At 40.2% G+C, this 25,297-nt stretch overlaps 1 protein-coding gene across 2 annotated transcripts in view; it reads right to left on the minus strand.

Moving 5' to 3' along the window:
- Positions 1-25,297, minus strand: part of VCL (vinculin) — a 126,507-nt gene that overhangs the window by 63,115 nt on the left and 38,095 nt on the right. For both annotated transcript variants that reach the window (XM_015147272.3, XM_015147270.3), the window contains exon 2: positions 14,675-14,745. In XM_015147272.3, coding sequence (XP_015002758.1) covers positions 14,675-14,745 — 71 coding nt within the window. The remainder of the gene's footprint in view (positions 1-14,674; positions 14,746-25,297) is intronic.

A 25,297-nucleotide genomic window follows, 5' to 3' on the forward strand; every position in this document is an offset into this window, starting at 1 on the left:
TCTTATCAAGGCCAAACAGTGATAGTACAGGACACTGCATGAGTACACCCAAAACTAAAAATAAAACCACAAGGATGCAGCTTAAATATATACAATTTCCATTTGTAAATTATATCTCAATAAAGCTAAGGGGAAAATGAATTTTAAAAAATAACCCACAATGAGTCATATTGAAAACATTCAAAACATTTCAAGGGAAACACCAAACCCTTTGCTAGAGGATGTATACTAGATAACAAAGCCTAAACATACACACACACACACACACACACACACACACACACCCCCGACACGAGCACACGCACACAAAAAACCCACAGGCTCACTAAATTCTCTTGTTTCAGATTATTGAGATTATAAGGGTATGCAGCCAGTTTTGACTTCACTTCAAATAAAACAGGACTCTGTCCAAGTCAAGAGATAATTGAAGGGGAAGCAGAATGTTGAGAATGAATGGGAGAGGAACAAACGTTACAGCTGCCCAAGCTATATGTTCCTCATGTCTTGGTAAGTAGTTTATTTGAAAGATAGTGGATAAGTCACAATCTTTAAATCCTTTAAAACCTGAATAACTAGTCCTGCTCTTTCTCCCCTCTTCCCTTAGTCTCTTGTCAAATCTAGCGTCAGTGCAGATTCTGAGTGTGCAGAGTTCAGTCAAGAACTCTGCTACCTCCTGGTCCATCAGCTCCACAGTCCTTCCTCCATCTCATACTAGGGTTACAGCAGAAATTGAGTATACAAGCAAGAGTGTCTTACAGATACCAGTAGTTTTCAAATGTATGTTGATTCTGTTATGATGAATAAAATTTTTAAATTATCTTAAAATATTACTAAATTGGCCAGGCATGGTGGCTAACCCCTATCATCCCAGTATTCTGGGAGGATTGACTGAACCCAGGAGTTCTAGACCCACCTGGACAACATAGTAAGATCCTATCTCTTAAAAAAAAAAAATTCTTTTAATTAGCCAGGTATGGTAGCATGCATGCCTATAGTCCCAGGTACTTGGGAGGCTGAAATGAGAGGATCACCTGAGCCCAGGAGGCTGTGGCTACAATGAGTTGTGATCACACCACTACCTACATTCCAGCCTAGGTGACATAGTAAGATCCTGTCTCAAAAAATTATATAAAATAAAATAAAACTTATGAAATTCACTGTATCATTTGTTTGTTTGTTTGATATACAGTCTCACTTTGTCACTCAGACTAGGGTGCAGTGATGTGATCTCCCCTCATTGCAGTCTCCGCCTCCTAGGTTCAAGCCATTCTCCCACCTCAGACTCCCAAGTAGCTGGGATTACAGGCACTTATCACCATGCCCAGCTAATTTCTGTATTTTTAGTAGAGAGGGGATTCCACCATGTTAGCCAGACTGGTCTCAAACTCCTGACCTCAAGTGATCCACCCACCTTAGCCTCCCAAAGTGCTGGGATTACAGGTGTGAGCCCGTATCTTTTCGTTTTTATGCATTTCTTAATCAACAAATAATTTAAAATCTCACCATTATTATTTTGTTGTTGGTTTTTTTGTTTTGTTTTGTTTCTTTGTTTTTTTTTTTTTTTTTTTTTGAGACATAGTCTCGCTCTGTCACCCAGGCTGGAGTGCAATGGCACGATCTCAGCTCACTGCAATCTCCCCTCCCAGGCTCAAGCAATTATTCTGCCTCAGTCACCCGAGTAGTTGGACCTACAGACGTGCACCATCATGCCCAGCTAATTTTTGTATTTTTAGTAGAGACGGGGTTTCACCATGTTGGCCACACTGGTCTTGAACTCCTGGCCTCAAGTAATCCACCTGCCTTGGCCTCCCGAAGTGCTGGGATTACAGGCGTGAGCCACTGCGCCCAGCCTAAAATCTCACTATTATTATTTAAAGGTCCTTATGCTGAAAAAAGTAGGCAATCACTGTTCTATAGTAGAATGTAATAAAAGAGTTACAGGCGTGGCTACCTAAACACAAAATGAAGTAGAATAGATACAATAAGAGGATATTTTCACTTATGAAGAACACTGGCAAAAACTAAGATGTAGATTTTTTTTTTTTTTTTTGGAGACGGAGTCTCACTCTGTTGCCCAGGCTGGAGTGCAGTGGCGCACAGTCTCTGCTCACTGCAAGCTCCGCCTCCTGGGTTCACGCCATTCTCCAGCCTCAGCCTCCTGAGTAGCTGGGACTACAGGTGCCCGCCACCACGCCCAGCTAATTTTTTTTTTTTTTTTAGTAGAGACGGGGTTTCACCATGTTAGCCAGGATGGTCTCCATCTCCTGACCTCGTGATCCGCCCACCTCGGCCTCCCAAAGTGCTGGGATTACAGGTGTGAACCACCATGCCCGACCAACTAGGATGTAGATTAAAAGAAGAACAAAATCTGGAGAAACAAGCCAACAGCAGGCTAAGGTCTATCAACAGTCATTCTAAAAAAAGATAATTAGCAACAAATAATTAACAGAATTCAGAACCTAGGAGAATCACAAACTTGTAACCACCTAACAATATTGCTTTGAAATATATAGAGCTAACACTGACAATTATAAGAAAAATAGATATATCAATCATAAGCTGATAGTTGAAACAGACAAATTAGGCTATAAAAAATTGGACCACTAATATTTATATAGTGACCTAATTAATATAAATAGAACTCTATACCCAAGCAAAAGAGAATGTACTTTCTTTTCAAGCACACATAAAAACTCACTAGAACTGAGCTCTATGTAACAAAAGAATTTCCAAGAATTGATATTATACCAACCATGTCTTTGGGTACAATACAATTATATTAGAAATATAACAAAAGATAATAAAAAGAACTTTGAAAACTTTAAAAAATTATTTTAAAGAATTTTTAAATTCTCTAATTTAAAAGAGAATTAGGAGGTCAGGAGTTCGAGACCAGCCTGACCAACATAGTGAAACCCCGTCTCTACTAAAAATACAAAAATTAGCCAGGCATGGTGGCGGGGACCTATAATCCCAGCTACTCGGGAGGCTGAGGCAGGAGAATCACTTGAACCCAGGAGGCAGAGGGTGCAGTGAGCTGAGATCATGCCATTGCACTCCAGCCTAGGTGACAGAGCAAGACTATCTTAAAAAAAAAACAAAAAGAAAAGAAAAGAAAGATTGAACATAAAGACTGAAATATTAAAAATAAGGTATTCTTGGCCGGGCGCGGTGGCTCAAGCCTGTAATCCCAGCACTTTGGGAGGCCGAGACGGGCGGATCACGAGGTCAGGAGATCGAGACCATCCTGGCTAACATGGTGAAACCCCGTCTCTACTAAAAATACAAAAAAAAATAAGCCGGGCGAGGTGGCGGGCGCCTGTAGTCCCAGCTGCTCGGGAGGCTGAGGCAGGAGAATTGCGCGAACCCAGGAGGCGGAGCTTGCAGTGAGCGGAGATCTGGCCACTGCACTCCAGCCTGGGCAACAGAGCCAGACTCTGTCTCAAAATAAATAAATAAATAAATAAAAATAAAAATAAAAATAAGGTATTCAAATAATAAACTTGAGAAAAGTAAATAATAAATATGAGAAAAGAATTTAATGAAATAGATCTTCGTGGGAAAAGCTAGTAAGACAGATAAATCTCTAACAAGAGCGCTAAGAAAAAAAGACGAGGGGGGAGGGATTGCATTGGGAGTTATACCTGATGTAAATGACGAGTTGATGGGTGCTGACGAGTTGATGGTTGCAGCACACCAACATGGCACAAGTATACATATGTAACAAACCTGCACGTTATGCACATGTACCCTAGAACTCAAAGTATAATAATAATAATAATAATAATAATAAAAGAAAAAAGACAAAAGGCAGAAATAAGCAATACTGAATAGGAAATGTCATATAACTAGATACAACAGAGATTTTTAAAAGAATAGATTATTATGAATTTTATGCTAATAAATTTGGAAGTTTGGATAAAATTGGCAATTTCTTAGAAAAGTATCAGATTACCAAAGTTGACTCACAATGAATTTAGAACCTGATTTAGATAATAAAACAAAACTGAGTTTCTTTTTAGTCATATCTCTTCCTCCCAAAGACACCACCAGATACAGAGTTTTAGATGCAAGTTTTGCCAAACTTTCAAGAGCAGATAATCTTTATCTTACATAACCTGTTTCAAAAACTAGAAAAGACCTTATTTTATGAAGCTAAAATAACCTTGATACCCAAACTAGATAAGAATATAAGAAGAAAAGAAAATTACAGATAAAGGTCCCTCATGAGCAAAAATGCAAAATCCTTTTAAAATATTAGCAAATTAAATTCAGCACTATATATATATGTTTTTCATCACAGCCAGGTAGGGTTTATCCTAGAAATACAAGAATGGTTCATTATCAACAAATCTATATTCATGTAGTAAACCACAGACTATCTCAACAGAGTAAAGGATAAAAAAATGTGTAATCCACTCAACAGATACAGAAAGAAAGGGCATTAAATAAAAACAAGCAATCATGGTCCAATTTAAAAAAAAAAAAAAAAAAAAAAAAGTCTTACTACAGAAGACTACAAATTAGATTTTAAAAATCTCTGAGAAAAGCTTAAAAAGTAACCGAAGGGCCAGGCACAATGGCTTATGCCTGGAATTTCAGCACTTTGGTAGGCCAAGGTGAGCAGATCACCTGAACTCAGGAGTTTGAGACCACCCTGGGCAAAATGGTGAAACCCCGTCTCTACTAAAATACAAAAAATCGGCTGGGAGTAGTGGCGCACACCTGTAGTCCCAGCTACTTGGGGGCCTGAGGCATGAGAATCGCTTGAGCCCTTGATGGGGAGGTTGCAGTGAGCCGAGATCATGCTACTGCACTCTAGCTGCGGTACAGAGACAGACGCCATCTCAAAATAAAAAGGAACTGAAGAATTGAATCATTTATTTGGAGAAAACTATTAAGAAACAAAAATTAAGAAGCTATAGAAGAAAAAAAGAAGCTATAGAAGGAAGCTAATATGTAATTGAAGCAGGAGTCAGTACTCAATTCCAAAGGCAGGGCTTGGACACTGGACCACATAGAGGACTAGCTAAAGCAGGTCCAGGGTAGAAGCACCTCCCCATAAGACATGCCCACCAGGGTGTCAGGTCAGTTTACCACTGTCATGGCAACACCCAGATGTTACTGCCCCTTTCCATGGCAACGACCCAACAACCTAGAAGCTACCACTTGCATTCTAGAAATTTCTGCATAAATCACCCCTTAATTGGAATATAATTAAAAGTGGGTATAAATATGAGTGTGCAGAACTGCCTCTGAGCTGCTACTCTGGGCACCCTGCCTCTAACGTAGCCCTGCTCCACCAGGAGCAGTGCCTCTGCTGCTGCTGCTATACGCCACTGCTTCAGTAAAAGTTGCTACCACCACCAGCTAGCTCTTGAATTCTTTCCTAGGAAAAGTCAAGAATCCTCTTGGGCTAAGCCTCAATTTTGGGGTTTGCCTGTCCTGCATCATAATCACCAAATGTTTCTTTTTGTTTGTTTTAGGTATTTTCACATATTTCATTTCACTCATTTAAATCTCACAATAACTATTATGTTAGAAGAAGAGACTTGTAAAGAAGAATGAGAAAGTACCTTAGCATACTGGAATGAGCATACTTGGAATCAAACAGTTCAGGGTTAGAATCCTACCTCTGCCATGTATGAACTGAGAAACTTTCAACACCTTACTGAGCTTCTCTTCATCTGAAAAATGAAGTAGATTAAATAACACAACTTAAAATACCCAGCTCATAGAAGGTATTGAAGAAATCGAGCAGAGTTCAAGACCAGGCTGGCCAACATGGTGAAACCCCGTCTCTACTAAAAATACAAAAATTAGCCAGGCGTGGTGGCACGTGCCTGTAGTCCCAGCTAATCAGGAGGCTGAGGCAGGAGAATTGCTTGAACCCGGGAGGCAGAAGTTGCAGTGAGCCAAGATCACGCCACTGCACTCCAGCCTGGACGACAGAGCGAGACTCTGTCTCAAAAAAAAAAAAAAAAAAAAAAAAAAAAACAGTAGTGCTAGGTCAGGCGCGGTAGCTCATGCCTGTAATCCCAGCACTTTGGGAGGCCAAGGCAGATGGATCACTTGAGGCCAGGAGTTCGAGACCAGCCTGGCCAACATGGTGAAACTCATCTCCACTAAAAATGCAAAAATTGACTAGTCATGGTGGCATATGCCTATAGTCCCAGCTACTCGGGAGGCTGAGTCAGGAGAATCTCTTGAACCTGGGAGGTGGAGGTTGCAGTGAGCCGAGATGGTGCCATTGCACTCCAGCCAAGGCAGCAGAGCGAAATTCTGTCTCTAAATAAATAAATAAATAAATAAATAAATAAATAAAAAACAGTAGTGCTAAATTATGTTTTACGTAGCAAGTCCAAAGGTGAACTATTTAAAGTTTGAGTGCTTGCTCTAGGTCAAAAATGCAGCAAGGCAGCTGGCAGAGGTCAATGATTACATCACAGAAACTTGGACATCCACATTAAGAGACAAAAATCTTCTAATACTGTAGCAACAGAAAGGACCACAAAACTCAGGACACACACACACACACAAATCACACATTAGCCCCAGGCAAACAAAGGGCATTAAGTGATATGATTAAATAATTAATTGTTAAAAAAAGATATTCTGGGCACTTTCACCCACAAGTGTGTTTAAAAATACAAATTTCATCACAAATTATTTTGAGTGTTCAAGATCACAAGCAAAGAAAAAGCTACAAGGCCTGATGACCTAAAAATGTGATATCATTACTTTAGGTCAAAAAAGATCTAAATTAAGTATAAAGCATATTTTAATCCTTCTCAAATTTCTTGTTTGTGCATGAATATAAATTATGGTAAATTTGTACAAGTAAATAACATAACTGTTCTTAACTAATAAAGTTTAAGGGTTAAAACAAAAAATTCCCAAGAAATGTGATTAATGGCAATCATGTAGCAGTAGTGCATCCTTTCACATGGTATTTTTTTTTTTTGAGACGGAGTCTCGCTTTGTCGCCCAGGCTGGAGTGCAGTGGCCGGATCTCAGCTCACTGCAAGCTCCGCCTCCCGGGTTTACGCCATTCTCCTGCCTCAGCCTCCCGAGTAGCTGGGACTACAGGCGCCCACCACCTCGCCCGGCTAGTTTTTTGTATTTTTAGTAGAGACGGGGTTTCACCATATTAGCCAGGATGGTCTCGATCTCCTGACCTCGTGATCCGCCCGTCTCGGCCTCCCAAAGTGCTGGGATTACAGGCTTGAGCCACCGCGCCCGGCCTTTCACATGGTATTTTGGGAACATTCTTTTATTCAGTCAGCCTAGACATTACAATATGCTTCAAAAATAGTCCAAGCTGGTGAACCAATCCAAGTTTTGACTCAAGCAGACTGTCAGAGCAGCACTGAGGCAGAAAGTGACAACAATGTCCATTCGAAATGAAGCTGTCATTTGCCTACCAAGAGATAATGCACACCATGCCCTTTTTCAAGTTCATATCACAAGACCCCCTCAGAAGTGAGGTTTTTTGATCCATTCAGTACTGAACATCCTTGGATCGGGTCCAAGAATTGCCTTCCTTATTCATTTCTGCTCCATTGCAGAAATAAGAATGAAATTCCATTGTATACAGCAATGACAATTTTTCCAAGGCAAATAAAATAGTTTGCTATAAACATTTCTCACCTATAAGAAGGAATCAATCTGAAGCAAATCTACATTAACAGAAAATAAATCTGGTCGGTTTGACATCCAGCTTATTCTGTTACAACACTAGCACCTACTATTCCTTCTGTATTTGGTTATGAATCTTCCTGAAGATGCTTTCATATTGTCATCTTACTGCTCTGCAGCTACAAAGCTTCCCTGCTGCCCAATTCTAAATTCCTTTGCCTGGCTTTCAAGGACCTTCACTATTGCCCAACCTACCTACCTAAGCTTAGTTCCTACCACCCCCACCATGTGCCCCCTCCCCACAGGCCCTCATGACTTGTCACGCCATTCATTGCACCTAAAGTATTTTCCTTCCTCCCTACATCTAACCATCCTCCCAAGCCCCACTTCCTACATAAACGCTCTTTCTACTATTCCTGCTTACAATGAGAGAGCTCTCTCTCTGAATTCCTATCAGAAAGTCAGTCTGTATTATAGCTCTTTAATTGGAAACTTCTTAAAATATTTCTTTTTTACAAAATTTCTCTGCAGTAGTGTTTCCACCTTTGCTCCACTATCATATATAGAAAAATAAAACTCATGTTTATGGCATAGCCCCATGGGTCTACTTGGGATTATGCACACTTTCCAGTCACAATAGCTGTAGTTCCACTAATTTCTCTCCCACTAAAGAAAACATAATAACAAGCATATTATACTTAAATTAAAGTTTTAAAAAAATAAACTCATAATGAGCAGAAATGAGAGGGATATTATTATACATGTGAACTTAAATATGTTCAATTCGGTTTTTTTTTTTTGAGATGTAGTCTCACTCTGTCACCCAGGCTGGAGTGCAGTGGTACAATCTTGGCTCACTGCAAACTCCACCTTCCGGGTTCACGCCATTCTCCTGCCTTAGCCTCCCGAGTAGCTGGGACTACAGGAGCCCATCACCGCGCCCGGCAAATTTTTTGTATTTTTAGTAGAGCCAGGATTTCACCGTGGTCTCGCTCTCCTGACCTCGTGATCCCCCAGCCTCGGCCTCCCAAAGTGCTGGGATTACAGGCGTGAGCCAGTGCGCCCGGCCTCTCAATTCAGTTTTTTTTAAAGCAAAGCATTAGTACCCTCTAGCACTTTATTACTGTTAACATATTATTTGCAATATATCTCACAAGTGACCATTCATTACACACTGGTAAGAACTACTATTCTATAAACAGCACTTAGCACACTAGGCACATAGAAGGCAATCAGTAAATAATTAACCAAGGAACATATCTAGCCCATTAATCAATTATACATAAAACATTACTGCCACAGCAGTCTGATGATGATGATGACAAAGAAGAAAATGACAACTGACAGTGATACAAAATGTAAACATGGAGTACAGTAGCTGACTCCCTTGCTGACAGTCTCAAAAGGAACAAATGATTTCTCTTTTTTTTTTTTTTTTTTTTGAGACAGAGTTTCGCTCTCGTCGCCCAGGCTGGAATGCATGGCATGATCTCGGCTCACTGCAACCTCTACCACCCAGGTTCAAGTGATTCTCCTACCTCAGCCTCCCAAGTAGCTGGGATTACAGGCATGTGCCATCACGCCCTGCTAATTTTGAATTTTTAGTAGAGACGGGTTTCACCATGTTGGCCAGGCTGGTTTTGAACTCTTGACCTCAAGTGATCCACTTGCCTCAGCCTCCCAAAGTGCTGGGATTACAGGCGTCAGCCACCGGACTCAGCCAGGAACAAATGATTTCTTACAGGGTTATAAGGTTAGTCTAACCAATATTTCAACAATACAGCATAGCTGCTGCACTCCTGAAGTTTATGACAGTCTGGGCAGTTTCTATGGCAATCGCCATGCAACCCTACACCTCTTATGCAACACCGTGGCTATTACTGCAATCTTGGGTAAAATTAGTAAATTGTGAGCTCTGTCTGCCAGTGCAGCCAGGGATCAAATAACTTTTGCTCCACCCAAGAGAAAGGCTGTGACCATGCAAATCTTGTTCTATATAAAATGGTTCTCACGTTTACAATAAGGAATTGCATGAGCACTGGAAGTTCCTCATCGACAATTACATCATTTTAAATGTATTAAACCCATTTTTCAATATGCCTTTAATTGTCAATCACACAAATAGACTATGATAGGATCTTGAGATCCCCAAATCCTAAAAGTATCATATCTTTCCCTGAAAAACCTTTAAATATATATCAGATAGCTTAGGTATAAATCTATCTATAGGCCAAGTATCTTGTTTTCTCTAGCCTTGACATCTTAACATTCTAGGAGTACAGACTGATCTAACAATAAATTTTTAAATATTTTAGCCTTTAGTGTTGCTTAAGCAGTCACTTGAGAAATCCTTGCAAAAGTAGACTACAGAGGAAGTTTCAGTCGGTCATGCCCTAGAAATTTCTAAACATCAACCAAGCAGCTCAAAAGAATGTCCTACTCAATAGTTCAGAGGATGTCATTAATTGCTTCCATCTGTTTCCCCCCTCTCTATCCCTGTCTTTTCCAAGTCAAGACCTACTATTTTCTGCTTCATTTTGCATCTATAGAAAAACAAGAAAAGAAAAGCATAAAAATCCATCACGGTTTATTTTGTTTTGTTTTAGACAGGGTCTCACTCCAGGCTGGAGTGCAGTGGCATGACGACAGTTCACTGCAGCCTTGACCTGCTGGGCTTAAGCAATCTTCCCACCTTGGCCTCCCAAAGTGCAGGAATTACAAGTGTGAGCCATCATGCCTAGTCCTCCACCATGTTTTCAATTATAGAATATTTATTTGCCCCCAAATTTGTTGGACAACCACAGCCATATTGTTGTTTGTACTCAAGGCTATTTTCAAGTAACGTTTCAGAGTGTGGCATACTAAATTATATACTTTTTTTTTTTTTTTTTTTTTTTCAGACGGAGTCTCGCTCTGCCACCCAGGCTGGAGTGCAGTGGCCGGATCTCAGCTCACTGCAAGCTCCACCTCCCGGGTTCACGCCATTCTCCTGCCTCAGCCTCCTGAGTAGCTGGGATTACAGGCATGCGCCACCATGCCTGGCTAATTTTGTATTTTTATAGAGATGGGGTTTCTCCATGTTGGTCAGGCTGGTCTTGAACTCCCGACCTCAGGTGATCCGCCTGCCTCGGCCTCCCGAAGTGCTGACATTACAGGTTTGAGCCACCGTGCCCAGTGATCAATGATTTTTAATTATGTCATGTCTTCCACATTTATTGGTTAGAATTCACCTTACAACTAGGGCTATTGGGCTACTGTAAAAATTTTGTACAGGAAAGGCAAGATAAATGCTTAATTTCCTTTAAATTACCAATTATTAGAGTAAGGGGTTGATGCCCTAGTTACCACACAGGGTGATAAATGAAGTTTTATTTTATTTTAAAGTGACCAAATTTTTTGAAATTTTTATCACAACTAGGGTGTGCTCATTTTTAATTTTTCTAAGTCCCCAAGGAAGCCTGTGAGAGCACATAGCATATTTCAGCATATATCTCTGGGGATTAGCAAAAATAAGTTTCCTGACAAAATCCATTTACCAATCAAATCATATTCATAGACTAGAATGTCATGGTTGGAAGCAACTGTTTGCAGGGTCTTCTAGTCGAACTACCTACCTGATAGTGAAATCCCTAATCACTCATTCCCCGTGCTCTGTACCTTCCAAGGTGTGAGGGGCAACCTGCTACAAGCTAGAGCTATGTTTTCAATGCAAGGTAAATGCAAGTTTAATTATAATATGTTTAGTTGACAGCATAAGATTCCTCTTAATATTAACAGCCTAAGACCGGGGCACAGTGGCTCATGCCGGTACTCCCAACACTTTGGGAGGCCAATGCAGGAAGATCGCTTGAGCCCAGGAGTTCAAGACCAGCCTCGGCAACAGGGAGACCTTGCCTCTACAAATGATTTAACAATTGTCTGGGCATGGTGGCACACACCAGCTACTCGGGAGGCTGGGGCAGGAGAATCACTTAAGCCTGGGCGATCGAGGCTGCAGTGAGGCATGATTGCACCATTGCACTTCAACCTGCGTGACAGAGTAACAGCCTGTCTCAAATTATATATATATATAACCAGGCTGATTGGATGGCATGTGAACAAAATAGGCTCCTGTTGGTCAGAGCTAGAAGAAACCTTGAGATCACCAAGTCCAATGAAGGTAGGACAAAAAAGATACTCCCACAAAATAGGCTCTACAAAAAAAACAGATGCTTTTAGCACCTTACTTCCTGACACATGAAGACATTTTGTGGAATTAACAGAAACACAGTTGCATAAAGCACCCACTCAAGTTAGTTAGAAATAAGAAGACTTCAATATGGGTGAAAATTTTACATCTGTTGAATGAAAATAATAGAACATAAGGAGGATAAAAATAAAGGAACACTTTTAGCTTTATTTAAAGTTGTGATATATAACATACATAGAGAAAATAAACATATGTATAATATAATGAATACATATAAAACAACCACCCACGTAACTCATCACTTAAATCAAAAATAGAACATTATTACCACTTTTAGATGCCCCTGTGTACCTCTCCCTAGTATAAACCTCTTCCTCCCTCCCAGAGATACTATCTACCCTGGCTGTAGTGACCATTATTCCTTACTCATCTTCATCTTTTTACTATATAAATAGGCATGTCTAAACAACATAGTTTATTTCTGCATGTTTTTGAGCTTTTTTTTCTTTTTTTTCCAGACAGAGTCTCACTCTGTCACCCAGACTGGAGTACAGTCGCTTGATCTCGGCTCACTGCAACCTCCACCTCCTGGGTTCAAGCAATTCTCCCATCTCAGCCTCCCAAGTAGCTGAGATTACAAGTGTGAGCCACCACACCCAGCTAATTTTCATATTTTTAGTATAGATGGGGTTTCACCATGTTGGCCAGGCTGGTCTTGAACTCCTGACCTCAAGTGATCCACCTGCCTTGGTCTCCCAAAATACTGGGATTACAGGTGTGAGTCACCACACCTGGCCATTTTTGAACTTTAAATAAGTGGAACCTACATATCTATCTATCTATCTATCTATCTATCTGACTTTCATTTCCTTCAATTATTTTTGAGATTCATTCATTCCTCTTTTTTTGTCTTTTTATTTATTTATTTATTTTTAGATACAGGGTTTCACTCTGTCACCCAAGCTGCAGTGCAGTGGTGCAGTCACAGCTCACTACAGCCTCAACTTCCCCAGCTCAGGTGATCCTCCCACTTCAGCCTCCTGGGTGGCTGGGACTACCGGCTCACACTCCCACATGCAGTTAATGTTTTGTAGAGATGAGTTTTCACCACATTGCCCAGGCTGGTCTCAAACTCCTAGGCTCAAGTGATCTTCCCTCCTCGGCCTCCCAAAGTGCTGAGATTACAGGTGTGAGCCACTGCACCCGGCCTCATTGTTTTTTCAATTGAAATGAAACTCATATAGCATAAAATTAACTATTTTTAAGTGAAAATTCCTCAGTCCTTTTCATTACTGATTAATATTACAATTTCTGACTATACCATGATTATTTTTACCCATTCTACTCTAGATAGACCAGTGGAGTCGTCATGAACAATGCTGATAGAAATGTTTTTTATATGGATGCTGGTGTGCATGTGGACAAGTATCTTTAGGGAACATAAAGATACTCCCAGTTCCACTGGGAGTGGAACTGCTTATCCTCTACTTTACTAATGTCAAATTGTTTTCCAAAGTGGCTGCACCAATTTACATTCCCAACAGCAGTGTAAGAACATTCCAGTTGCTCCATATCTTATCAACAACTGATATTATCAGGCTTCTTAATTTAGGGTGTATAATAGAATAATTTGCACTTCTCTGATGACTGAGATAAAATATTGGCCACTTACATTTCCTCTTTTGAGGTGCTATTCAAGTCCTTCACACACCTTCTTTTTGAAAAGTCTTATGCTATTCTTACTAACTTCTATGAGTTCTACTTTTTCTGTCCTATCCATCAGCTTTTACTTTTGCTTACAACTTGACTGCCATATAGAACAAAACCACTAATCAAAGACAATATAAGAGCCTAAAAAGTTTTAAGTATTCAAAAATTAGTATGTCTGCTTGTTTTATGTAGAATAGCCCAAAAAGCCTGGAAATTATTTTTAGGAGTAGTAGGAGATATATAAATATAACTTAAATTTAAAATGTAACTGAAAATATGAAACAATAATTTTTTTTTTTTTTTGAGACAGAGTCTCCCTCTGTCACCCAAGCTGGAGTGCAGTGGCGTGATCTCCACTCACTGCAAGCTCTGCCTTCCGAGTTCACACCATTCTCCTGCCTCAGCCTCCCAAGTAGCTGGGACTACAGGTGCCCGCCACCACATTTGACTAATTTTTTTTCTGTATTTTTAGTAGAGATGGGGTTTCACCATGTTAGCCAGGAAGGTCTCGATCTCCTGACCTTAGGTGACCCACCTGCCTCGGCCTCCCAAAGTGTTAGGATTACAGGCATGAGACACCCTGCCTGGCCGAAACAATAATTTTTTAAAGTTTCTATCTACCATTATTCCCTTATCTCCAAGCAAAGGTGCCCAGTATACAATGCAGATTCATGCATGCTATAGTCACAGTGGGTCTCTGAATACTTTTCATCCTAGAAAGAAAAACTCAAAAGTCATGATCTTATGTCTTATGTCAAAAATCGGCCAGGTACGGTTAGCCAGACATGGTAGCACATGCCTATAATCCAAGCTATTCCGGAGGCTGAGACAGGCAAATCATTTCAACCCAAGAGGCAGAGTTGCAGTGAGCTGACATCGCGCCATTGCACTCCAACCTGGGTGACGAGGGTGAAACTCCGTCTCAAAAAAAAGGAAAAAAAAATTATTATGTCAAAAATGCCTAATATCAAAGACTAAAATGAAGTTTTTTTAAAAAAGAAGACAAAAAAGTTGAAATTTCAATTGTAAACAAAAGTTTTATACCAAAAAAAAAAGTTGTTACTGAAATCAGCTACTTTTTCTTCCTAACAAGAGCACTATTTTGCTTAGCAACAGAAGAATATTTTAATTACTCACTTAATAAATGCTGGTGGCATATCTCTCTTCAAAATCTGATCCTCAGTGGTTTGAACAGTCTCTTTTCCAACCTACAAGAGGAAAAAAAATTCATAATTCAAATTCTCAGACCTTAAAAAACTATTACTTAAGCATATTTGAAACATATACTTAAACATAATCTATCATTAAAATTTCTAGATTTAAGGGAGATTTCTGGATTTAAAAAATTTTTTAGGATTACTGACATAATATGCTTTCACAATATACCAGAATAATATGGAATACAAACATAATGTTGTATTACTCCTTCTCCAGAGTAACTAATTTGAAAGCATTATTGAGCATAATAGGAGAAATTCATCATTGAGAATACCTGTGTGTGTTTAGCCAAAAAACTCTGCCACATCTCTAAAATGTTACCTGAAGTATATGAATCAAGTTAGACAGACAAAAAACATCTATATAGAAAATAAATAGTTATTGGAACTGGGGAAAATATTTGAAACTATTATGATTCTGACACTAGAAACCAAACATGAAAATATGCAACATTTACTAGTAATCAAAAAAACTGAAATTAAAACAACATGGTATTTTTCCCTAATTATAGCGCAAGTTAAAAAGAAAGAATACATAATGCTGAATGCAACAATGGAATAGATAGTTTTACACCCTGCAGGTGGTGATATAAACTGACATATTCTCTTTGGAAAATCATTTGTTAGAATGTGTTAGGAGACATAAAAAAAGTCATACCTAGAAATTCCACTTTTGAGAATATACCTTATAAGCTATAATACCAAACGTGGTAATAAAAACAATATTCACAAAAGTATTCACTATGATGATAGTTATAAAAGCTAAAACACTTCATAAATAACTCCTCCAACAAAGAGGAATAGTTAAGTAAATTAAGGTATATTGCTAGGTTGAGTACTATGGGGCCATTAAAACAATGGTTATAAAAACTTAGCATTATGGGAAAATGTTTATGACATTATATTTCACTTAAAAGAAGAAATATAAATAACAAGTACATTATGAGTACAACACCAAAAAAAAACCCGCATGTATAAATAAAGCAACAACACTGAAAGAATATTTTTAAAATATTCCAGTGGTTGTACTAATGCTTAGGAAATTGAGCGATTTTGTATTTGTATTTCCTATTTTCTAATTTCCTGAAATGTAAATTTTTTTTTTTTTTTTTTTTTTTTTTTTTTTTTTTTTTTTTTTGAGACGGAGTCTCTCTCTGTCGCCCAGGCTGGAGTGCAGTGGCGGGATCTCGGCTCACTGCAAGCTCCGCCTCCCGGGTTCACGCCATTCTCCTGCCTCAGCCTCCCGAGTAGCCGGGACCACAGGCGCCCGCCACCGCGCCCGGCTAATTTTTTGTATTTTTAGTAGAGAAGGGGTTTCACCGTGGTCTTGATCTCCTGACCTTGTGATCCGCCCACATCGGCCTCCCAAAGTGCTGGGATTACAGGCGTGAGCCACTGCGCCCGGCCCCTGAAATGTCAATTTTAAAGTAATTTTTGTAATTTAAAAACACAAAAATGTTTCTGTAAGCTGTTTTGTTATTTTTTGTTTGTTTGTGTTTTTGAAATAGAGTCTCACTTTATTACCCAGGCTGAAGCCCAGTGGTACAGTCTCGGCTCACTGAAACCTTGGCCTCCCAGGTTCAAGTGATTCTGGTGCCTCAGCATCCCAAGTAGTTGGGACTACAGGCATGTGCCACCACACCCAGCTAATTTTTTTTTAATTTTTTTTTTGGATTTTTAGTAGAGATGGGGTTTCACCACGTTGGCCAGGCTGGTCTCAAACTCCTGACCTCAAGTGATCCACTCACCTTGGCCTCCCAAAGTGCTGGGATTACAGGCATGAGCCACCACTCCCAGCCTGTTATTTAGTTGTAATTATTTTCTACCTAATAATCTTAGTACATAATTATCTGTCATTTTATATAAATCTTCCAAATAGTAATGGTCAGAAATTTTCTTAAATTATCAAAATATTAAATGTCACACAACAAATTACGTATGTATTATACCACTAATCATACACATATTCACTTTCTTCAAAATTATCTCTGTGCAGGTCTTGAATGTCAATTTTTCTTCCACTGTATTCATGTATTATAAAATATAAGAGTAAACTTTAATATAGTAAATGGCAAAATTCATCCATTTTAACAATATAAAGCCACCTAGGAGTACTAAATCATAATTATAAACCATATTTTAATGTAGAAATCTGTGAAATTAAAAAACCCCAGAATGCAAAATATGTCAGTCCTACTATTTAACCATGCAACTTTTGATTGAGTTTAAAGAAAAAAAAAAATGGAGTAAGAAAAATCCTGGCCGGCACAGTGGTGCACACTTATTCCCAGCACTTTGGAAGACCAAGGTGAGAGGATTACTTGAAACCAGGAGTTGGGGACCAGCCTGGGCAACACAGTGAGACCCTGTCTCTACAAAAAATTAGTCGGGTGTGGTGGCTCACACCTGTAGTCCCAGCTGCTTGGGAGACTGAGATGGGAGGATCACTTAAGCCCAGGGGGTTGAGGCTGTGGTGAGCAGTGTTTCACACCACTGCACTCCAGCCTGAACAGGGCAAGACCCTGTATCAAAAATTCTCTAAATGCACAGTAAATCAGCTAAAGAAAATAACACAATAAACTATTCTCAGAGAATATAAGTCATGCATAAATTATGAATACAAGTTTTTTCTCTCAAGTTAATAGCTAGAAAAAGCAACACATATCTACCACTGTGTAACAGCCAATGCTTCTGTAGACAATAGACTGTCTGTATCATAATAAAAGGCTTTTAAATCAGCCGCTGGTTCTCTAGAGTTTCTCAGCTCAAAACATGACAGAATATTTCCAGATGTATTGTTCACTATGTTTTCCAACTGAAACCAACCATTTAAAAAGCTGTGGCCATGATTTCATGAAGTAAAAGATGAAGTTCAGCCACAAAGTCACTGGTTCACATTCAGTATAAAGGGCCTAGAAAGATATTCACACTTATGACACAGAGAGATTCCTTTTATATATGTGGGGAGAAGGAGGGACACAGACACAGAGAGCAAGGGTGAGAGGGAGAACTAGGTGAGTTCCTCTTATATCTCCTTTAGAAAATAGTAAGTTATTCAGTGTTATTAAACATTGTTTTTAGCACAACAATATGTGCCAGGTACTGTTTAGGTAGTAGAGATAGAGAATAAAAATAAGTTTCCTGCCTTCATGGAACTTATAGTCTAGTAGGGAGAGACAGAGAGTCAAGTAAATAAACAAATATGATGCCAGATAATGGTAAAAATGATGCTATAAAGAGTACAGGCTGGAAACAGAGGAGCCTACTTTGGAAAGAGTAGATAAAGAAGCAACATTGGAGCTGAGACTTTGAAACTAAGAAGGAGCCACTCATGAAAGAGCTAGGCAAGAACAATCCAGGAGGAGTAGCCAGAAAAAGGCCCTAAGGTAAGAAAAGACTGCGTGTATTTTAGGAACTGGAAAGAGGCCAGAGTGGCTGAAGCTCAGGGAGGGAGGGAAGTGTGGTGTGGTGATGAGGCTGGGTAAGAAGGCAAGGGCCAGATCATAAAGAGCCGTTTAGCCCAGCTTGAAATATTTGGAATCGTTTATCAGTATAATAGGAGGCAGGAGTTCTAAACAAGAGATTAATCTGACTTTTTCTTTTTTTTTTTTTTTTTCTTTTTTTTAAGAGACATGATCTGGCTCCATAGCCCAGACTTGAGTGCAGTGGCGCAATCATAGCTCAAGCGATTCCGGGCTCAAGAGATCCTCTGTCCGGAGCAGCTAGGACTCCAGGCATGAGCCACCATACCTAGCTAATTTTTTGTTTTTTTTCTTTTGTAGAGATGGGGTCTCACACTGTGTTTCCCAGGCTGGTCTCAAACTCCCATGCTCCAGCGATCCTCCTGCCTTGGCCTCCCAAACTGCTGGGATTACAGTCATGAGCCACCATGCCTGGCCTGATTTTCTTTTTAAAAGGTCATTTTGCCTATTTTTAGGGGGCGAGGGGAAAGCAGGGTAACCAGTATCACTCTCCTAGATGATTGCAGGGAGGCTACTGCAGTCAGCCGGGAGAGTGATAGTAGTGACTTAAGTAACCTTAAGTTACTTACTCCATTTCTATTACTTACTCCATTTCTTACTTACTTACTTTCTTACTTACTCCAATACTTACTCCATTTCTATTTTCACTACTAACTGAATTATGTCAGTCCTACTATTTAACCACGTAACTTTTTTTTTTTTTTTTTTTTTTTTTTTGGAGACGGAGTCTCGCTCTGTCGCCCAGGCTGGAGTGCAGCGGCCGGATCTCAGCTCACTGCAAGCTCCGCCTCCCAGGTTCATGCCATTCTCCTGCCTCAGCCTCCCGAGTAGCTGGGATTACAGGCACCTGCCACCACGCCTAGCTAATTTTTGTATTTTTAGTAGAGACGGGGTTTCACCGTGTTGGCCAGGATGGTCTCGATCTCCTGACCTCGTGATCCGCCCGCTTCGGCCTCCCAAAGTGCTGGGATTACAGGTGTGAGCCACCGCGCCCGGCTAACCATGTAACTTTTGATTGAGTTTAAAGAGTAAAAAAATGGAGTAAGAAAAATCCTGGCCGGCACAGTGGTGCACACTTATTCCCAGCACTTTGGAAGACCGAGGTGAGAGAATTACTTGAAACCAGGAGTTTGGGACCAGCCTGGGCAACACAGTGAGATCCTGTCTCTACAAAAAATTAGTCGGGTGTGGTGGCTCACACCTGTGGTCCCAGCTGCTTGGGAGGCTGAGATGGGAGGATCACTTAAGTAGTGAAAATAGAAATGGAGAAAAGAACAGAATTGTGTTACCTTTTGAAGGAAGAACTATTATTAGGACTTGCTCTTGGACTGGGTGGGGTGGGGGATTAAGACTACACTGAGGTAAAGAAATAAAACCATGTGGCCAGGCATGGTGGCTTATGCCTATAAATGCCAGCACTTTGGGAGTCTGAGGCGGGCGGGTCACCTGAGGTCAGGAGTTCACCACCAAACCTGGCTAACATGGTGAAACCCTGTCTCTACTAAAAATACAAGAATTAGCTGGGCATGGTGGCAGATGCCTATAATCCCAGCTACTCTGGAGGCTGATGCAAGAGAATCGCTTCAACCTGGGAGGCGGAGGTTGCAGTGAGCCAAGATCGCACCACCGTACTCCAGCCTGGGCAACACCACCGTACTCCAGCCTGGGCAACAAGAGCAAAACGCCGCCTCAAAAAAAGGAAAAAAGAAAAAAAATCACTCCTAATTCAATGAAATAAAAAGCCTTCAAAGGCAGCAATGCTAGAAGGCTGATATATGACAAACAGTTACTATCCAAAGATAAAGTAATCATGGCTATACTAGATGAAAACATTAAAACAGTTTTGCAAATAGCAAATAATCTGACCCCAGTAGAGGTAATTACTAAAAACTGAATGGCATGTAATTAATTGACGCCTCTTTGTAAGAGTAGGAGTAGGTAAGCAAAGATAAATAATGAAAAATATATTCAAGGGCATTTATTTAAATGCTATTTTTGAATACTTAAGTGATAAACACTAAATTTGATTTTGTTATTCTAAGCTGCATTCATACTTGAAGCAATAGTATTCATAACTGCTCAATACACTCTGCCTAGAATTAGATTAGGGACAATGAATGGCACTGTTTTTAAGGTACAACACATAAAACATCACTATGTAGAATGAATGCCATTTTTTCTTGGGGAATTGATTTTTGGCAGTGCTGTCCAAAGAATTTTCTGTTATGATGGAAATATTTTATTTAATCTGTGCCGCCCAATACAGTACCCATTAGCCACATGTGAGTACTGACCACTTGAAATGTTCCCAGCATAGGTGGGGTGCAGTGGCTCATGCCTGTAATCCCAGCACTTTGGGAGGCCAAGGCGGGTGGATCACCTGACGTCAGGAATTCAAGACCACCCTGGTCAACATGGCGAAACCCCGTCTCTACTAAAAATACAAAAAGTAGCCGGGCGTGTGGCAGGCGCCTGTAATCCCAGCTACTCGAGAGGCTGAGGCAGGAGAATTGCTTCAACCTGGGAGGCGGAGGCTGCAGTAAGCTGAGATTGCACCACTGCACTCCAGCCTAGGTGACAGAGCAAAACTCCATCTCAAAAAAAAAGAAAGAAAGAAAAGAAAGAAAGAAATGTGGCCAGTATAACTGAAGAACTGAATTTTTACCTTTATTTCATTTTAATTGCCACATGCGGCTAGTGGCTACCATATCAGGCAGCACAGATCCATGAGACCTTCACTGTCTCCTAAAATTGGTCTTGTTGCTCCAGACTCTTCCTTCCAATTCATTCATCACACAGCTACTAAATTAACGTTCATTTATGCCTTTGCTATGTGGTCTTTTAGAAGAAAGGAGCCAGGCCTGGAAAGGAGAAGCTGCCCAGTAGAGAATAATCAGGCAGCCCAACCAAAAAGAGGATCACAGGCAAAGAAGGTCAGTCAGATATGCGAGTACAAGGAGGCCAGGACTAGAAAGACAGGCTGGTGTGGCTTCAACAGAGGAAATGAGGCTAGAAAGGAAAGCTCAGTTAGTTCAGGAAGGACTTTGTACGCTAAGTGAAGGCAGAGAGGATTGTTACCTTGACCTGCCCATTTATTCAAAGATTGTCATCCTCTTTTCTAGATCTTTACAATTCAGTGTTCTAACACCGAAGTAACAAGTCGAGAACTTCCAAAGAACCAGTTTCTAAAGATCTACAGAAGCAGAAAGGTATGTCCTGTTTGGGAACAACTGGCAAAACCTGTCTAGGAGAACCAAAGACAAATCTTTTACTTTTAAGCCATTAATCCATTGATGACAGAAAATGCATTTTCCTGTCCTCTCCTGTCACCATCAAAACAGAAAATTTCCATAGCACCCAACTTTTCCAAATAAAAATAGAGTAGACCGGCCAGGCGCAGTGGCTCACACACGCCTGTAATCCCAGCACTTTAGGAGGCCGAGGCGGGCGGATCACGAGGTCAGGAAATCGAGACCATCCTGGCTAACACAGTGAAAACCCGTCTCCACTAAAAATACAAAAAATTTGCCGTGTGTGGTGGCGGGTGCCTGTAGTCCCAGCTACTTGAGGGGCTGAGGCAGGAGAATGGTGTGAACCCGGGAGGCGGAGCTTGCAGTGAGCCAAGATCACACCACTGCACTCCAGCCTGGGCAACAGAGTGAGACTCTGTCTCAAAAAAAAAAAAAAAAAAAAAAATAGAGTAGAACAAACAAGAAAGGGATTAATTCACAAAATGTCTTTTGTTAACTAACAGGAATTTTCATGGCTGGTGGGAAAATGTTATTCTTGGAGGTCAGCTTAGTATGGGGAAACATGATTCCCAATATAGACTACAACTTTGCAAACAGGTCATAAGAATCAACAAATGCTTCTTTTTTAATTTTTTAAGATGGGGTCTTGCTATATTGCCCAGTTCCTTGAACTGCTGGGGTCAAGGAATCCTTCCACCTCAGCCTCCCAAGTAGCTGGGAGTACGGGTGCGTGCCACCACACCTGTCTGATGCCTGATTTTTTAATGCCTTAAAATAAACCTGATTCCTTCTGAAAAAAGCCCTGTGGATTAAAGGGCTAAAAAAACAAAAACAAAAAAACAAACAAAAAACAGAGCAGCTGGGCACAGTGACTCACGCCTGTAATCCAGCACTTTGGGAGGCCAAGGTGGGCAGATCACCTGAGATCAGAAGTTTGAGACCAGGCTGGCCAACATGGTGAAACCCTGTCTCTACTAAATATACAAAAATTGGTTGGGCGTGATGGCAGGCGCCTGGAATCCCAACTACTCGGGAGCCTGAGGCAGGAGTATCACTTGAACCCGGGAGACAGAGGTTGCAGTGAGCCGAGATTGTGCCATGGCACTCCAGCCTGGGTGACAAGAGCAAAACTCCATCTAAAAAAAACAAAAACAGAGAAAAGAACAAACAGATCTTAGTTGTAGTCTGAATAGGTTTCTCTGGGTCAGTATTTTAAAACAACCCTTTTGGAGTAATCTAACCTTATAAGAAATATAGTCATGTCTCTTGGTATCGATGGAGAATTGGTTCCATGACCCACTTCAAATACCAAAACCCACAGATGCTCGTCTCTTATATAAAACAGCATAGCGTTTGCATGTAGCTTACACACATCCTCCCACATACTTTAAATTATCTCTGGATTATTTGTAATACCTAATATAATATAAATGCTATGTAAATAGTTGTTATACTGTATTGTTTAGGGAATAAAGACAAGGAAAAAAAATCTGTACATGTTCAACACAGATGCAACCATCCTTGTTTTCTGAATATTTTCAGTCCACAGTTGGTTAAATGCACAAGTGTGGAACCCACAGATACAGAGAGCTAATTGTACGTGTTATCCCTTCCTAACTTTATTCCACTGCTGAGAGAAACTCAGACTTGTTAGTTCTATTCACTGACAAAATTATTTCTCTTTTATTTTCTTCTTCAGAGAATAGCCTTTAACTCTTGGGGCTTGATTCCATTCAATTCAATAAACAAGCAGTAAGTGCCAACTATGTGTCCACTAGGTGGTAGGAAGAGAATGAGATAAGAAATAAAACATCTTTAGACATAAACTGAAATAATGGTAGTGAATGAATAAGAGGCCTGGGGGCATTTCTAGGGGGCTTGGCAGGAAGCCCTGTTTCTTTTGAAGAGTTCTTACTTTGTTCAGTAGTTAATTTAAATATCTTTTGTTCAATATGTGACTTTAGTTCAAAATTCTATGTGAGAGGCCTTTTGTCTTCTGCTGTTGTTATTATTACTCCTTTCATCACAATGTACTCGATTTGGTTTAGTAATGTAGAGAGATTTGGTTTCTTTCCAGCAAAAAAAAAGAAAGAGAGAAAAAAAAAGGTTGGCTGGTTCAAGTCACTACCTAGACTGAAAAATATGTTAATGTAGATGTCTCCTCTAGCTAGACTAAGTACAAGAAAACAGAAAGACGAAACAAAGCTGGGAAGACTTTTGTTACTGATTTGTACAGTGTAAGTCATAACTAAAGAGCATTACATTAAAAAGGTGGTAGGAAGATGTTCTTAATTATTTAATTATTTAGACAATAGGTTGTGACCAACTGATTGTGACCAGTATTAAGAATGTGTACTCATTTGCCTGTATTTACTGTGGCTCAAATCAATGTCTTATGGCATAAGAGTTAGCCTAATCAATCCATTATACTGAACAACCATTCTGATTGCAGCTGTGTCCAGTACCAGCCCTCAGTCATACAAGGATAATAATAATGTATGTGACCCATCATCAGCAATGTTTTTGATTGTTTTTCTGGGGTGGTGATGGACTTGTGATCCATCCACCCCTCACTGATATCCTTTGTACATCATTCACAGATGGCCAGCCAGAGTTCAGTGTTGAAGAGGCCACATCCAGAAAAACTGAAACTCTCTAATCTACTCTGATTTCCAACTTATTCATTTAATCAAGCACTTAATGAGTACTTCCCATGTGGGAGGCACTATATCTGTCACCGTGTGATGGGGATACAAAAGTGAGACTCAGTCCTTGTTCATAGACAAATGCTTAAACAAATAATGTAATGCAATGTAATGCATGCTCTAGTAGAGTTACATCCAAGTTTCCGCTCTGCATAGGTGAGGTACAGGAAGTTTCACAGACGAAGATAAATTCTAGGAAGGCAGAATAAGAGTTATCCAGAAGTGATAGGATTCAAGGTAAAAAGGAGGGCTTTCCAGTTAATAGGGCAAGATATGGGAAAGAATGGCCAGTTCAGGAAACACAGCTGGAAAACGGGGTACTGTGTAGAGAGGAGGTATGAAAAGGACAGGAAATTGGAAAAGCAGAAAGGGGCCACATCATGAAGGGCCTTGTATGCAAAGCAATAGACTTATCCTCTAAGCAATGGGAAATTATTTAATTATTCTAAGTAAAAGACACTGTTAGGTCTGCATTTCAAACAGAAAAATTCAGCAGCAAGAATGGATCAGAACAAAGAAAACTAGGAAGACAAGTTCATTTGTGAATTCATTTATTCAATCAACAAATACTACTTATATAACATGCAATGTACCAAGCATTACAGACAGTGATGAAGAAAACACACATGGCCCCAGATCTCACGGAGCTTACTTACAGTCTTAGTGAAAGATAAACTACAGATTAACTGTAGCAGAAGCAGCAGCAGTGTGAATGGAGATGAGAGGGCAGGTGTAAAAAAGGCAGCTACATGACACTCCATGCAGAGGGTGAGAGAGAAATCTAGGATGGCTCCCAGCCCCTGGCTCAAGTGACTGGGTCAATTGGTAACATAGGAAGAAAACCAGATCTGAGAGGGAAACTAATTAGCACTGGGATATTCAGAGGGAGTTGTCCGATAAGCAACAGAAAAGATGGTTCCTCAGTTCACTTACCTGGACTAGAAAAATTGATTCACAAGTAACGGGCAAATCAGATGTTCTAAAAGCCATGGATAATGAATGAAATCACGACCCAACACCACCACTGGTGGAAGAACAAGCTGGTGAAAAGAGCTAGGAAGAAAATATCAGAGATAGGGGCAGGGGGGATCAGTAGAACTGTGTC

This window comes from Macaca mulatta, chromosome 9, assembly GCF_049350105.2.
Source record: "Macaca mulatta isolate MMU2019108-1 chromosome 9, T2T-MMU8v2.0, whole genome shotgun sequence".
In the NCBI taxonomy this organism is placed as follows: domain Eukaryota; kingdom Metazoa; phylum Chordata; class Mammalia; order Primates; family Cercopithecidae; genus Macaca; species Macaca mulatta.